The sequence below is a fragment of the Bicyclus anynana genome, chromosome 8 (assembly GCF_947172395.1).
Source record: "Bicyclus anynana chromosome 8, ilBicAnyn1.1, whole genome shotgun sequence".
Taxonomy (NCBI): Eukaryota; Metazoa; Arthropoda; class Insecta; order Lepidoptera; family Nymphalidae; genus Bicyclus; species Bicyclus anynana.
Window position 1 is genome coordinate 10337844 of NC_069090.1, and position 17810 is coordinate 10355653.

At 37.6% G+C, this 17810-nt stretch overlaps 1 protein-coding gene across 1 annotated transcript; it reads right to left on the reverse strand.

Moving 5' to 3' along the window:
- Positions 1-4658: 4658 nt before the first annotated feature.
- LOC112049998 (alpha-tocopherol transfer protein-like) lies at positions 4659-17331 on the reverse strand. The gene is made up of 5 exons (XM_024088108.2): positions 17045-17331; positions 10428-10587; positions 7828-8008; positions 6083-6274; positions 4659-5059 (listed from the first exon to the last, which is right to left on the reverse strand). The coding sequence occupies exons 1-5, from the start codon at positions 17190-17192 to the stop codon at positions 4817-4819; spliced, it is 924 nt and encodes a 307-aa protein (XP_023943876.1). The 5' UTR covers positions 17193-17331; the 3' UTR covers positions 4659-4816.
- Positions 17332-17810: the final 479 nt, after the last annotated feature.

A 17810-nucleotide genomic window follows, 5' to 3' on the forward strand; every position in this document is an offset into this window, starting at 1 on the left:
TTTGGCGATGAAATTGACATTTTATGTTTGACGTCACAATTTGACATGAAAACCACAGACAGTTTCCACAGACTACACCACCAGCGAAACATAGACAGTTTTTTCTCTGTCATTCTTTAATTTTTTTAATGCTACTTATCTCAGACGGTGCGCTACATGTGCTACAGCAAAAATAACTTGGACGAATTAAATCGGGGCTCGCTACTAAGAAGTTACCCCTCTGTCAAAGTACCTATAAATTCAACAATCTAACGCGTAGACTGTTTCTACAGAATCGATGTTTCATTTTTGTATTTTGAAAAAGTTTTCGTCGTGCAAAAGATGATTAATTTGTAAGGCAGGGTAGGGGCAGGGTAGTGGCAGGGTAGGGGCAGGGTAGGGGCAGGATAGGGTGATGATCTCAATACCTAATAACGATGAAATGAAAAATTAAAAGGAGCTTAATTGTAGAGCATACAAAGAGCAAAAATAAAGTATTGAAATAAAATTTTCTCATCTCAACGGTGAACCGAGATTATCAAAAAAACGGAATTCAGCCATTTTTCAAGATGCCGGAAAATGCACGTAGGAAATCTTGGTCGACAATTTGAAGTTAAATTTTTCTAGGCTCGTCATTTCCAAAATTCATATCTCCCGATTTTGCATTTCTAAGCCGTTTTCCGACGTAATGACTAGTAGTATAGTGTTAAATTAATAAAACTCAAGTTCCCGTGAGGTACAACGAACTGCGGATTCTATCTATAGAACTAGGTATTTCTAAAAGGTTTATGGGTCATGGTATAATATATATTACTAGCAATAACCGAAGTAGGTAAAATTTTCTTATTAAAAACTAGCGGACGCCGCGCGTTTTAACCCACGTAGTAACCGTAATACTGGGATAAAATATACCTGACACTCAAATAAAGTGGCTTTCTAATGATAAGATCGATTAAAAATCGGTTTAATAGCTCCAGAGATTACCTTTTACAACACCACCTACTTTGCTCCTTTATAATATTCATCATTTTCATAATTTACCCATATTTGGCTCACAGATTGAGAAGGGTTAGGTCAAATAATCCACCACGCTGGCACAATCACAGAAAACATTGGCCCAATGTTGATAGGAAGACTGTGACTTAATATAGGTACTCAGAGACTTCATAAACTCAGGTATGCAGGTCTCCTCACGATGTTTTTCGTTCACCGTTTGCGACAGTGATATATTTTAGCTTCTTAAAATGCACTTCACTGAAAAGTTGGAGGTGCATGCCGCGGACCGGATTCGAATCAACACCTTCCGCAATCGGAGGCAGAGGTCATATCCACTGGACTATCACGGCTCTATTATTACTATAATAATATAGAAAAAGGATATTTGCCCTTGCTATTAAAGATAAGATTAACCATAAAGGGCCTTCTGTAAATAATCAGGTACCTACTTAAAATACCTATCTATTTGAAAAGTTTTAAAGAAAGATGTCTCCGAAGTAAATAATATATCGACTGATAATAGAGCTGCATTACCATTCCATTTCCTTGTTTAAGAACTACCTACATACCATAAATATTCGTCGTGATGATTAAGTTACATCATATATTATTATAATATGTTAAGTTGTATAATAGACCACTTTATTATCATAATGGCTAGGTAGGTTATTGTCAACAACAGTAACTATTATGTTTCTATTATAGTGTGTTGTTATATTAGTATACATACAAAGTATATATGTACTTGTAGAATATGTTACTTTACCTACTCACTTAGAATATACAACCTATTAATAGATTGAGAGGCTCTGCTTGCTAGATCTTCGTTGTTTTACAAAAGGTGAAAGTATGAAACTGCTGGACTACTTTGAAAAACTTTTTCACCAGGTGAATCTTACATAAATCTTGATAGGCTATGTCTATTTTTTACCCCCGTAATCCTACCAGGAACGTGGGTGAATTGAGTCGTGTCTACTAGTAATAGGTACATTATAGATCAAGATATAGGCTCAGAAGTCAGAATAGAGAAAGATTGGAGATAGCGTGGCAACCATTCAAAAAACTAATAGATCAAACTGCAACACTCTAGCGAAGGGTTGCCATGAAGGTAAGTCTCTGGCGGCTGTTGACAGGATATGAGACGAATTTCCCGCGAAACATTAATATGATTTATACTTACCTACTTGAGCACTATCACACGAATTTCCGCGAAAAAGGATATGATTTGTACTTGGGCAATTAAACTCCCAAATGCACCGCAGCTTATATAGAGACGTTATAAAAATTGCATCCAACTATCCCTGTGATAAGATTAAGACGTAGGAGCTGACCAACTTTCAGGTTTTAAAAATCGAAGAAGGTCTGGCAATCACAGAGTCTTCGACTAATAGTTTTCATTTACTAATGAAACGTAAATTATACAAACCGGTCAAAATTTTATTTCTTTGTAAAGTAAAGTGATACATAATATCGATTTAAATAGATCACATTTAGGAAATAGTTGTTTTACGAGATAACTGTTCATTGTTCAAACAAGCACCACCGGTTAGACAACGGTTTAGTAGACCCTCATTATATTTTTATTACATTACGGTCTGTGTTTGAAAACGACCTCAACATAAGGATATAATAACTCAGCAGCGATTCGCTACAGCCTGAGGACCTTGCGCTTAAATAAGTGTCATAGGAAACTACAAAATAATCCAAAAACAAAATATCAAGATCATTGACCAAAATAATTTTACCTAAAAAACGTGATTAGATTAGGATATAGATCGATATCTCTTAAAAACAATATGGTATTATATCCATTTAAAATGAAAAAAACCGGCCTAGTGCGTGTCAGGCCACGAGCCGTGCAGGGTTCCGTAGATTAAATGAGCAGTTTAATCTCATATGTAATGCACACAAACATGATAACGATACCCCACACCATGGGATAGACAATAACTTTGCATGTAGGGATTTTTTTTTATCAATTTATAGACGTAAATATTATACATTATTTCACAACCATACTAAATTTCAGCTAAAGTATCTAATTTTAAGAGTCTCTGAGTTATCTTACTGATAACTTTATCTTTTTAACTATCAGCGGAATTACGAGTAGTATGCAATTTTCGAGTTCCAATTACGTTTTTTAAGTTGGACGACTCTTTAAATAGCAATTGTTACTAAGTTGTAATAGTTTTTTCCTTGTAATTTCAATAAATAACCTGCTCTCGTGAATTTTTTCACGTATTCATAAACAAACGTCTAGCCGGTAGATGGTGGGGACACTAACTAACAAAAATTAGCTCTTATAAAAGTTCAATATTTTACAAACGGATCCCTAAATCGAAAAATATAGTAAAATACCCCTCCTATCTTTTGAAGACCTATCCAACGATACTTCACACGATGATATACCTAAACGAGTAAAAAAAATCATCCCCACTTTACATACACATTTTTCAAGATTTTATAGCGCTAATATGCGCTAAACCGCGGACGGACGGACGGACAGACGGTTATGGCAAAACTATTAGGGTTCCTTGTGGACTACGGAACCCAGGAAATCAGACTGCTTATAATGACCTTCTTCAGGGCCGGGCGGGTATGGATATGGAGCCTAGACCCACCACTTTGCTCTGTTCAGTTTAAGGTCATAATCAATCATAATGTTTGACTTTGTAACGCCAGCTATCGGATGTTATAATTAAAATCATGTTAATTTGAGTTATTAAGGAGACAAAAGTGACCTTAAATGGTTCGTGTGAAGGTGTTAGTGGTGTTATCTATACAAATATTATAAAGAGGAAATATTTGATTGTTTGTTTGTTTGCACTGACACTACTGAACCGATTTGAACTGTAAATAAAAGTTTCTTAACATAATAGTTTCATAAATCCACAATTTATTATGAAAGAATTGCGTATACGCGATTTTGAACGCTGGAAATTCTAGTTCTTCAGCATTTTAAATTAGAGTTAAAGAGTTTATCTCTAAAATGCTTAAAAAAAATGGGTTCCCCATATAAAATGTTGTCGAGTTTTATTTCTACGACGAAATGTTGCTTATATGCAGTGGCGTAGCTTGCCTTGCAGGGGCCCTGTATTAAAATTATTTGAGTGGCCTAAATGAAGGGAATAAAGATTTCTTCCAAGAGAAACCTAAATGCTCCCTTAAAATAAACATGACAGAGAATTACATTACGCAAGATATTTCCAACTTTTGGGCGCACGTTTAACCCGAAAAAAAGAGATTGTTTTTATTACTTTTGAAATTAATAGTGTTAAAAAGTTAATTGAGATTGTAAATTACTTTTTAATATTTTTTCTCGCACACGTAAGATAGTCCTCGCCCCTGTAGTCCTGTCCCTGGTAGCTACTTATATGCTTCTTCAAGTAGGTACGCACTATCTATTTTATATTTAAATTCATCAAAATATATTACATATGTAATACTTACACTAGTATCAGGAGCAAATGGCAGTGATGAATAAAAAAGAAAAGCTGTTTCCTACGCCTACTAAATAAGACTTACCAATAGTTCTAATTAATTTATTAAATTTTAAGGCAAACCAAGTACACGAACTTGCACGTAACAAATTAACCTAATTACACATAACTTAAAGTAAAATTTTAAACTAGCTTTTATCTATCATAAACTAGCAAAATAATGAATATAAACCCATATAAACATGTTATAGGCTTCACATTAGCTGGGTCGGTTTCTGCAAGCTGCATTACAGGAGCTCAAGGGTTTATAAAAAAAAAGCCAAGGACGATATGGTGGATGCAAATGGATAGCTTTGTGGCATTCGTTAATATCCTTAAATTGTTCCAACTTGCGTCGCTCACTAGTCGATGTCGAGTTTTCTGAAGCAGCCGACCGCGCCATAGATGTCGTCATGGTACACGTCACCGGGCGTGACGTCACACAACTCGTTCAGATTCCTCAGGTATTCACGTAACTCCTCAACACGACGACGCCACTTCTTCGCGAGAACGTCTATGGACTCTTCGTCACCGCCCCATTCCACTGGCAGCACTCTCGACGGGAAGTGATCCAATAGCTCTTCCGTTTTCGAATGCAAGTAATACTGGAAATAATTAAATATTATATTAATCTGATTTGGGAAACATATATCTTATTATTTGGTAGCAGCCACGAGGTCGTTATTTTAATTTTGCATAACAGCAGCGCATTCATTTGAATTTGAATTGCTAATTTCTGTGTCAATGTTTACGGGGTTCATTATCAAGGCAGACGCCCTAAGGCCTTATCAAGTAATACTTAAAGCAATATGAAATTGTACATTTACGCAATCTAAGCCGAATTTATCCTCAATGGTCAAGTAGTTAGGCTACGAATTATAATTAGGCTCTTGATTCGAGTTCTAGAATTGGTCTCAGAAACGTTGAAAGAGGTCTGGGTTCGGTTCCTAGCACGGTTCAGTTTAGCATTTAATAATTTCTAAATTGACTCAGGTCTGGTCTAGTTACTGGTGGTAGGCATCAGGCCGTGGATAGTAATCACACTACTGGCAAAGACGTGTATCGCCAAGCGTGCAATTTATCACAATTTAGCATTCCGGTACAATGTTGCGTAGAAACCGTCAGAGGTGTGTGTAGAATAAACTTGTTCCTCTTCCAAGTAAACCTGGTTCCATCTTAGACTTTATCGTCACATATCATCATGTGAGAATGCAGTCAAGGGCTAACTTGAAACTGAATAAAAACATAAGCGGTTATATTTTTATTCAGTTTCAAGTTGTCGATGATCAAGTGAAGCTGTGTGGCTACGAATCCTATGGCTCTGGGTTCGAATTGTGGTTAGCCTGTGAAATGTTGAGATTTTCTTGCCATAAAATCTCAGTACCTATAAGCCATTCCAGCACATGGGGCCCCAGCATCCATCGGCTCTTTAAACTATCTATTGCCACTTCAACTTTGCGACTCGCTGAGCTATGGGGCACCGGAAAGCGCAGTGTTGCTGGACCTACCATTAGGTGGATCGAGTACATCCAGAGTGTTGCAGGAAGTCGCTGGATGCTGGCGTCTCGGGACCGGGACAGCAGTGGACGTCCATCGGCTGTTAATGATAATAAGCCCGATTCACTCACCCGTTTCCTGATCTTCTCGTTGACGCAGGAGCGCATGAGGTTGATGGAGGAGGCGATGAGCGCGGGCGCGCCCACCACGTGTATGCGGCGCATGCGCTGGGGGTATGCGGCCTGCGCGAGATGGATGCTGCGCCGCACGGCGCCTGCCGCCATGGCGACGCGCGTAGCTAGCGACGCGCGCACGTGGGTGCACTGCGGGACATAACCAGTCCTGGATTAGCCTATAAGCAATTGGTTAGGGCATCCCATCTAGCAGGGGTACCAGAGCCTATACGATCACATAAAAGTTGAAGTTTTAAGTTATGATTAACATTCTTTTATATTACTTGCATTTGTAAGATAGGTGGCCCCACAGGGGAATGTTGTTAAATCCGGCACTAGACATAACATCTCCCAGAATGAGAGAGGTTAGGCTAATAGTCCTCCACGCTGGCTCAATGTGGATTGGCAGACTTCAGACTTCACATACGTAGAGAATTAAGAAAATTCTCAGGAATGCAGGTTTCTTTACGATGTTTTTCCTTCACCGTTTGAGGTAGGTACATAAACTGAAAGGCTGCTATGGCTCTGAGTTATATCCACTGGGCTATCATGGCTCTGTATATTTATTTATTATTAAAAAAATATTTAATAAATGACCGACCGGTACCGTTCTAAAACAATACTGCAGAGCATCTTAATCGTACATGGAAATTGGGATAAACGCTACGGTACTTCATAAAAAGTGCTTTTCATGAAAGCTATGTATATTATGTAACAGCTACCGCAACGTAGGTATCTCTATGTGAGCATTAATGAATTGTATAAATGCCATTATGTAAAATGATAGTAGATAAAAATATGCATTAACTAATTAAATCCACACACATCCGTTCAATATCCCATAGTCATTGTGCTTGTTCAAGTTCTTACTTAACGTAAGTTGTGAGATAACTAGGTAGGTAGCAACTATACAATTATAAAACATCGCTCCGTCTCTCGCCAATTAAAGAATTTAATTACAAATAACTGTGTGGAATCTTCACACTTCCGAGTCCATAAATTAGGAGTAGATCGTATCGCAGAAACCAAGTGGATGACGTTGAGTGTGGGCCTTGAATGTACCCACCATATTATAGGCTCATACTTGGTGGAGGTACTCAACAACGTGCAAGGTCTACTCTATTATGTCCATCTCCTGCGCTCGAGTAAATCCAATAATCCCCTTTCGGCTCATTATCATCATCATCATTATCAGCCTCATTATCCTACCAATTATTATAAAGGACCTGCCTCGCTAGACGTTACTTTTCTGTCAAAGTATATGATCAAAGATCTAATTTATTATAAAAACTGTCTCTATAGAATCGATGTTAAATAGTTGTAATCGTGTTTGTCAGTTAATGAACTCCGTAAAAATACCTTTTTGTGTAATTTAATTGTGTAAAAAACAGGCAAAAACTTCTACTTGAGTATAAGATATATACAAAGTCTAAGCTCGTTTTCCTCAGAAAATGACAGACAATTTTGTTCGTGACTATGAGTGCGATACAGGTCCTTCTATAATTGGTCTGAGTTATCAGCCGATGCCGATGATGAAAACGGTCTCGAGCCGCCTGCATCCAGCGGCTCCCTGCAGCACGCTTGATGTCTTCGGTCCACCTAGTGGGGGGTCGACCAACACTACGCTCACCGGTGCGGGGTTGTCACCTTCGGCTCCCCTATTACATTGAAATTGTTCGGCGATTAGAGTGGATGGGACTCACCTCCCACACAAAGGCGTCTCCAGCGATGAGCGTCTCGTCGTGCATCCGCGCGTCGCTGATTAGCAGAATAGCGCGCGCTGTCGCCGCGATGTCAGACGAGCTCTCCGGGTAGTTGGGGCGCATCCGGAAGATTGTGACGCGCAAGCCCTCGTCCGTCACCTTCGGCAGGGGCACTATGTCTCTGTCGTGAACAATCGTATCTTATAATACTCGTATAAAGTATCCGTATTCTACTTGAGGAAGAAGCAGTGGCGTAGCTTGCCTTGGAGGGGTCCTGTATCAAAGTTTTGACGACCTCCATGGCGCAGTGGTATGCGCAGTGGACTTACAAGACGGATATCCTGGATCGATCCCCGGCTAGACCGATTGAGGTTTTCTTAATTGGTCTAGCTCTGGCTGGTGGGAGGCTTTGGCCGTGGCTAGTTACCACCCTACCGACAAAGACGTACCGCCAAGCGATTTAGCGATCCGGTACGACGTCGTGTAGAAACCGAAAGGGGTGTGGATTTCATCCTCCTTCTAACAAGTTAACCCGCTTCCATCTTAGATTGCATTATCACATACCATCATTCGAGATTGTAGTTAAGGGCTAACTGACGTAGCCCGGCCGGCCCAGGGGCCCTGTATCATTAATACGGCTGATACGGCGGTAGCTACGCTCCTGGGAAGCTTTATGGTTTGGCTTTAGTCGTACCTATAAAACCACATACACATAGTACCTACTTCTGTAGTAAAGTCCATAGGCAGGCGTTAAACTGAAGGAACATGTTCACCTGTCTGTAATTGGCTACTAAGTACCAAAGTAAGCCTTTTTGGTTTATGGGTATCGATATTATTAGGTAGTCCTCTGGGGAGGAGGTTTCAGGGAAGCAGCATTCGAGTGATAGTCCCCCTGTATCACTTCCCTTTCAATCACTCTTAATTATTTAATTGCGTTTTACCGTTCAAACGTCAGTTTACACAAGTAAACATGGTTGTGATGTCACCAGAGCTAACTCTTCTAAAATAGACTAACTATAACTATCTACTAGCGGACGCTCGCGACTTCATCTGCGTGGATTTCAGTTTCTCACAAATCCAGCGGGAACCATGGACTTTTCCGGAATGATGGTTTACTCTGGATTAACACATAATGAATCTATGTGTTAATCCAGAGTAAAATCTATTTCCATTCCAAATTTCAGCCAAATCGCTTCCGTAGCCGCAGCGCAAAGAAGGAACAAGCATACACACTTACACACAAACTTTCTGATTTATAATATTAGTGTGAAGTGTGAAACGTACTTTTATGATAGTAGATATCGGCTGTCTGTTCTTTGAATAAAATTATCAAAAATCGAGTTGGGGCGATAAAAAAGTAGGTGCCTAACAGTATCTACATAAAAAGCTAGTTTTCCAAATTCTTTTACGTAGTCGGTCTTAGTGGTCAAGTCCAAGTAAATTTCCGAAAATACTTTGGAATAATACCTAAACATATTTGGTAATCCGTTAGGGGGAAATATTATATCATTTGCATTTTGAAAACAACAGTTTCATCACTTTCATCGTTTTCATGGGATAAATTCCCATGAAATCGATACAATACTCGTAGAGGTGAATAAAATAAACTAATGGCAAGAAAGTCAGTAAATTCCTTGACCCACATCTTGAGGAAAATGTAATTAGCTTAGTCAGCTAAGTGCCGCATTATGCACGTAGTGTTATTCTTTTGTAATGCGAAAAATGTTTGATGAGTCGATCATTTTTTTCTTTAAATTAATTAAATTACTGTAATATATCGTTTGATATAGTACAAGTCTTTTATCAAACCGGAAACATATTACAACAAAAACAGTAGCTAACTTTGGATATATTTTTTTTCATTTTTTTTTATACTTTACAAGTTAGCCCTTGACCACAATCTCACCTGATGGTAAGTGATGATGTAGTCTAAGATGGTAGCGGGCTAACTTGTTAGGAGTAGGAAGACACCCACCCCTTTCGAATCGGTCGCATCGTACCGGAACGCTAAATCGCTTGGCGGTACGTCTTTGCCGATAGGGTGGTAGCTACAGCCGAAGCCTCCCACCAGCCAGACCTGGACCAATTAAGAAAACCTCAATCAGCCCAGCCGGGGATCGAACCCAGGACCTCCGTCTTGTAAATCTACCGCGCACACCACTGCGCCACGGAGACCGTCAATTTATATGATTATGTCTCCATAAAAATACTTATCATTATTTTATTGGTAGTGTGCCCATAACGCAGGCAGCATTCTGGCTTTGAATTGTGATTAAAATTTTTATGACAAAAAAATAATTAATTTTTCTGGTTACCATAATAATTATTTTTTCTTGTAAACCTCATTTTTCTTTTTTTTTTTTATTAAAGAATACTTGTCATATCTTTTAAATATGATCAATATTTCCATTTCCCTCCAACTAATCTGGAAAGACTGTATTAGGAGTGGGTACGACAATAGACCAACGGGACGAGGATCGAAGCACCACCCCTCTCTGATGAGTCCGACCGCTCTAACCGTTGAGCTATTGAGGCTATAAGGTTATATAGGTTGAGCTATTCATTTATATTACTATACACTTTGAGTAACACCTACTTACAAAAATTTGCACACGTCATTCAGAGGAGGTTCTATGAGCGAGCGATGTTCGAATAGGTCTCTGTATCGCGACCGAGAGTAGCAAAACGTTTCCAACTTCTTCCTAGCCCGCTCGAAGTCCATTCGGCAGCCTCGCAGAAAAAGCAGCAGCAAGCGTGAGTCTGTAAAAATTAAAAAAAGTATTTTATCGAAAAGCCCATCTGCGTTGAAGAAGCCGACAGTCAGGAAATGCGGTTTTAATCTACCGTTGTAAGCCATTTAAAAAATCTTTATATTCCTCTATCGCGCGGAGCATGATACTGTGCTCGCCTATTGCCCTTAGTTTACTTTATATTTTTTTACATGTCACGTAACGGATACGATGGGCGACCGGTCGTCCATTTAGGAGTCAAGTGGATATAAAGAATATTTGGCATTGGCATTTCCAACTAATGGACGCCCGCGACTTCGTCCACTACCATAACCTATCTCTACCCTAAGTATCCTATGACCGATTCCTGGTTTTAAGCTCTTCACCAATTTTCAGCCAAATCAGTCTTGAGTTATATATAGTGTAACTAACACGACTTTGCTTTATATAATATTTTAGATAGATATTTCCATTCCCCACCAACTAATTAGAAAAGTTTGTATTAGGAATGGGTACGAATTTACGAAAATAGTCCAGCCGGCGACGATCCATCTACGTCGTTGATAGGTTATGAGTTCGGCCCTTTGAGCTATTGAATATATATACCTGACTCGTTGGTCCAGGGTTCTACTCCTGGGTAAGGCTATGAAATAATAAGCTTTTATATATTCATAACAGAAATTTTCAGTGCATATATCAAAGATGCGAAGTTGGTGGACATACTGCATTGCACAAAATTTAATATAATTTTACTGAAAATAGCGCCATTTTTTTTAAAAAAACTTTGTTGGCCATGCAATGCAAACCTACTTCGCATATTATGACTAATTGACCGGTTGTTTATCTTTTTCAGAACTGACTAGTCGTTCACCCCGAATTTAGACCTCGTATTGTATAGTAAGGACAATACTATTTTTAGTTTAATTCCATTATTGACTGACATAATGTTACCTCACCTCAAATTATGAACAGTTTAAAACATACGGTGATATCAACGATATTGTATTGTACATACGGTACAGGTGATATGAAGTATCATCTGTGTCAGAAACTGTAACCAGAACCCAACACCCAACTAATTTTGATACAGAGCCCTCCAAGGCACACTACGCCACTGCAATTTTAACTGAATTAAAGATAGGTACTTGTGTGAAATGCCAGAAGAGTTCAATAAAACTAAATATACCTGCATGAATATAATAAAATCAAATGAAATACCACATAACTTGTGTCTTAATTTTTTATATAATTTAGTTCCCTTAGTTGGGTTTTAGACTTCTAAGCTTTTACTGTTAAATATACTGCATACTTTGATTATATATAATCAAAGACTGCATACAAGAATTCTATAAAGTTCGCTAGTCTATTACTTGGCCGTTAGACCCGGCCCTGGCATTACAGTCAAGTGCAAAAGTCGTTTAAATGTAAAATACGAATAGGTATCACTACGTCTACGTAATTTCTTTGTCGTTTACATACGTAGTAAAAACACTAAACGTGTAAGGTGATCCATGTAAAACAAACATGTTTTAAATCATCAAACATCATTTACACTGGCCTCGTTAATGTTATGTGCTATGATTTTAAATAAGGTGTTAGATTAAATTATTGTTTTTCACCGTGTCTTCGCCGGCGAAGACGAGATCCCCGATGTCTGACGTCACCCGAATGTTTTTAACTTACATTCCTGGCAGCGCCCAAACTGATACACTCAGGGTAAAATACCCTATTCAAAATAGCCCTGTAAGCCGAGATCCAAGTCTTAGAGGAGTTTTTCTGCTTTTGCCTTCGGGCTCTGTCAGGCGACGCTTCAGCGCTCGCCCAAAACCCTCGGTGACGACGCCGGTCCCGTTAAGGAGCCAACGGCATTTACACAATCAGAAAAACAAACGAGTTTCTATTTTGTATACCCAAGAAATTAAACCACTAACTAGTATACGATTTTGATGCGGTTTTCAGTGATAGGCTTAGGTTTGATTGGTGCATCATCATGTATAGGTGTTACGATGACAACCCACCAGGTGGCGCTGCAGTAAAAATTAGTTCGTGTAAAACCAAAACTACGAGTCTGATTTTTTTGGAAAATTTAAATTTTGTTTTAAATTTAGTACCTATTTATTCGGTAGTAGTTAGTACGTAGAAGTGTTATGTAATTGTAATATACAGAAAACATACCGTGATTTGTTGAAATAAACACAGTACTTAACGAACTCAAGGGCCTGTTATTTTAATATCCTGTCTCGATGCATGCGACATGCGATACAAATTGCAAAACATTTAAACTAGACCGTGACAAAAGTAACATGCACCAACCAATGATATTAATATTAGCTACATATTTAATTATAGGTCGTTTACTATGTAATAAACGAAACTCAATATTTGCATGCAAACTTCACACTCATACCTACCTCCATTTTAATTAAGTACATAGTATAAGTAAAGTTTTATTTCTGATCGTTTATGTGCCGTAGGCTCCTTAATCGGACCTCAGTGGGGTGTTTAGACGAGCGCAGAAGCATCGCTGATGGCCTAAGGCCAAATCAGAAGAGATGGGCGAAACGACTACCTAAGAGCGTCTCCTCTGAGACTCAGACCTCGGCTTAGAGAGCCGTTCGTTCTTAAAAAAAATCGTAATGTTACCAAATCATCTTCATCATCATCTATTATTTATTTTTTAAAAGGGATTTGTAGCTTATGCCCACCACTCTGTTTCAATACGGTTAGGCGGACTTAGATGTTATTGAAAATGACCGGGAAGGCAACGGTGTCTTAATTTGGATAAATGAAAAGGTCCAAGCAACCAAACCCAACTCAGCTCTTGGGCCCAAGATTTCTAGATCCGAAACCATAAAGACTAAAGACTGGACCAACGGACAGATACGTTTAGTATAAACCAAATAATTTAAAGAGCAGTGATAAGATAGATAGTGTGGGTTCGAATCCGATGCGGGGCATGCACCTCCAACTTTTCAGTTGCGTGCATTTTAAGAAATTAAATGTTACGTGTCTTTAACGGTTAAGGAAAACATCGTGAGGAAACCTGAATACCAGAGAATTTTCTTAATTCTCTGCGTGTGTGAATTCTACCAATCCGCATTGGGCCAGCGTGGTGGACTATTGGAAAGGAGACTCGAGTTCAGCAGTGAGCCGAATATGGGTTGATACCGAACGTACGAAATAATATAATACTCTACGTCTCTACTTTCCGTATATAAGTAAGATTGTTTACCATCAAACATGGCTAGAATGGTCTAAATCAAATAGGTTACCTACCTAATAAGATTTATTAAACGCATCTTGTCATGCAGAGTAGAAGAACCTAATGTCAATTAAAGTATTTGTTTGCTCGCCATTGTACAAATATTAGAGGCTATTATAGAGGCAGAGGTGCCTATTTGGCTATTTAACGTTCGGTAAAGTAAAAATGAAGGTAAAACGTTTTTGTGAAGTCAAACAAAATTTAACGTTAAGTTATGAACGAATTCAAATTGCACGGCCTACCTATCAGTGAAGGTCATTTAAATATAATTATTAATTATACAAGTCTGCACAATCATAATTAAAATAATATTATTTTTTTAACAGAACGTAAAATACACAAATAACAAAAATAAATTTTTAAAGAGGATATAAGATAAGACCTGATCTACTGGACTCCGAAACTACTGGACCAGTTGAAAGCTACATTATCAGCGAGTAACATAGGCTATATTTTAACCCCGTGTCCTACGGGAATGGGAACAGCTCAAGTAGAACCTCGGAGTCTGTTAAAGTCTACTTCTGTATTCTTGATTCCTTACGTAAATAAAAGTAAGCCCTAAACTACACGTATCACGTATTACGTACACGTACGTAAATAAGTTAAAAATAAAATCTAGTATAAATACATTGATTGAACTTTACGTTCAATCATTGAGGTTTTATTTCTGATTTTATATAACTCATTGATAACTAACAAATTAATTATTAATTATATTTTCAAACCATTAACCAACCTTGTTTTATTGAGAGTTGAAAAATATACTCTACTTAAATCCACTATATTCCTAGATAAATTTATTTCACGTTTACGTCCTGCATCTCTTAAAAAAATTCTTCGCTGTTGTTTTGTTCCTAAATAAAATGAAATATTTCGTTTAAAAAAAACATACTATAGTTATACCTATCTGTGTATTGACATATCTTTGGATTTTTATTTTTGTGTAGGTTAGTGACCTTGGCCATTCAAGACATGAATTACGGTGAGCTGGTTTAGCATCGACCTCATGTCGCCCGCTGTTTACGAAAGTGCTACTCGTTTGAATACAAATCAAAATGTGCATCAATATCGTAAACTTGATCAGTGTTTTACCTAAATATTTTCCTACTGATTGCGAAATTTTTACACATGACCGGAATGCAGACGTGACCTGTATAAATGATTGATTACCTATCTTATTTGCCTTAAATAGGCATATTACCTATTTGCTGCATTAAATCATAAAATCGTATTGTTGTCGTTATAGATTCTTGACAAACTCTGTAATTACATAAGATATAGGTAGGTACACCACAAAAAAAATTCCTGTTGTTGATTTAGGATCGTATAATTATTAGTATACGTAACTGGCAGTCGGTCGCGACTTCGCCCGCGTAAGTCCTCATTCGCACTCTGAGAGTTTTTTAAAAGCGTTCAAGTATAGGTAAGAAATGCATTCCCAAATAAGTGTGTTCACAGCATTTTTTTTTAACTTTAATTTTTTATTCTCTACAAGTTACCCCTGACTACAATCCCACCTGATGGTCGGTGATGATGCAATCTAAGATGGAAGCGGGCTAACTTGTTAAGAGTAAGATAAAATCCACACTCCTTTCGGTTTCTACGCGACATCGTACCGGACGCTAAACCGCTTGGCGGTACGTCTTTGTCGGTAGGGTGGTAACTAGCCACGGCCAAAGCCTCCCAGCCAGACCTGGAAAACCTCAATCGGCCCAGCCAGGGATCGAACCCAGGACCTGCGTCTTGTAAATCCACCGCGCATACCACTGCGCCACGGAGGCCGTCAAAAGCCGTTCAAAGGCAGTTTTAAAGCACGGCGCTCTTTTTCGAGCAGTGTAACAGCGTTGCATTTTCAATTTTGGGCGTCGGAAATAAACCTTCATTTTAACTGTACATTATAATATTTGAACGCTTTTTTAACGTCAGTTAAGAAAACTCTCGTGAGAATGAGGGCTAATACCCTTTTAGCTTCAAAGAAGACTTTCATACAAAACTAGCGACCTACCCCGGCTTCGCACGGGTGGTCTGTTGATAACTAAATTATGAATAGTATAAACTACTGGAATATTATCTTTACGGCACACCCTGCGCCCGTCAACCGCTGCCAACCGGGACGAAACGTAGTCGCTGTTCCTCCGCTTTTTAAATATCTGATAAGTATTACATTTTCTGTACTTTTTATATGTAGGTATGTACTTTTTAACCGACTTTCAAAAAGGAGGAGGTTCTATGTTCGGCTGTATGTATGTTTTTTTTTTTTTTTTTTTTATAGATATAAACCTTCCTTTTGAATCACTCAATCTATTGCTGAAAACTGCAGTAAAATCCGTTGAAAAGTTAAAAGATCTAAAGAAACGAACGTCCGTCGGAAGTGACTTAATTTAAAAACCTAATTTTCTGACACTTCTAATAATTTTATTACAAACAATTCACACAAAACTACTTGTATATATATTTTCTGTGACAAAAACTTGACAACTTAAATACCTGCCCCTGCCTTCCCCATGAATCACTCAATGTATTAGTGAAAATATCATGATAATCTTTAAGCAGTTTTCTAATTTATCGCGAACAGATAGATAGTCAGACAGTTGTACAATATGTACGAGTTTAGATAAAATAGTGCGATTAGAATATAATAATTCAATAAAATGTCTTCCTGCACAGACACTTTGAATTTCAAATGTAAAAATAAAACAGATATTGTGTGTCCATTTTTAAATTATTTAAATTATGTTAAACCTGTCTAGATATCTTACATACATTTATCAAGTATTGAAATCCCATTAAAAGGTAATAACGATTTACATTACCAGATATATTGATTACGAAATATGTAAATACAATATAAAAGATCTTTTACTTATTCCCAAATAAAAGATCTTTTATATTTACTTTATTATTAACATACGAAATAGTCCAAGAAGATTCTAGATTCTACTTATGGGATTTTTTGTTTGTATTGAAAAGGCTCTGAAACTAATGAAACGATTTGAAAAATTTTTTAACTGTAATTTTTTAGCTGTGGAAAGCTACATTGTCCCCGAGTGCTAAAGATTATATGTATTTTATTCCCGTATTTCTATGGAAACGGAAACCACGTGGGTGAAACCGTGCGGCGTCTGCTAGTAAAGTATAATACATATCTACCTTTAAATATTATAATAAATCAGAAATTCATATAATTAAAACTTAAATATTATTCATAAATATATTTATTAGGTACCTAAGGATTCCGGATTTGGCAGGTAAGGGTTGGCAGCGCACATGCTGCGAAGGTCTCTTATTCCTCTCTCCACATCTCCGGGCATTTCGTTCAGCTCTTGTCTAATCATTTCTTCTTGCTTCGGGGAAGGTCCTTGGAGGAAGGCCATTATGGCTTTTAGATTTCACAGTAATTTAAAATACTATAACTTTATGACGCGATTTACGTTCTAATTTTAAAATTCAATTCAAAATGTGGAACACTGCGCGCTCTAGCTGAGTAAGGATAATACTGCTGACGAATAATATTCAACGTTCATTTATAAACACGAATAACCTGGCGTGCACGATCTGCGATCTCCACATCTAGCACATTCCTTGTAGATTTGCGTCTTTTTGTTTATAATACGGTGTATGGACTGTATGGACTATGACTTATTAAATAATTAAATAATAATTAATAACTAAAAAACTGTACGGTTAATTGTCCATTTAAGTATTAACACTGGCTTAATTTTAAAGAATTGCCGACCGCATGGCGCAGTGCATAGTGAGCCTGCTTTCTGCATCTACGTCCGTGGGTACGATTCCCACAACTAGAAAATATATGTGTGATGAATGTTTGTTTTCCGGTGTATTTATTCAATATTTCCTTTATTTTTGTGTAGTAGGTATATTTTTATTATTAAATCAGCTCTGTTGGACAAGCTACGCTTACTTTGGAGTTAATATTATTTGTGTTGTTTATTTATTTATTTTAAAACTTAAAACAGTTTATTTCTGTTTAC

Bases quoted from the DNA above. Each gene is read 5' to 3' on its own strand.
- LOC112049998 (XM_024088108.2), bottom strand. From the start codon at position 17,192: ATGGCCTTCCTCCAAGGACCTTCCCCGAAGCAAGAAGAAATGATTAGA. The intron at 10,588-17,044 runs GTACCTAATAAA...TAATTTTTACAG, and splicing joins GCCAAATCCGGAATCCTTAG to ACTCACGCTTGCTGCTGCTT. The intron at 8,009-10,427 runs GTAAGTAGGTGT...TGTTCACGACAG, and splicing joins AATGACGTGTGCAAATTTTT to AGACATAGTGCCCCTGCCGA.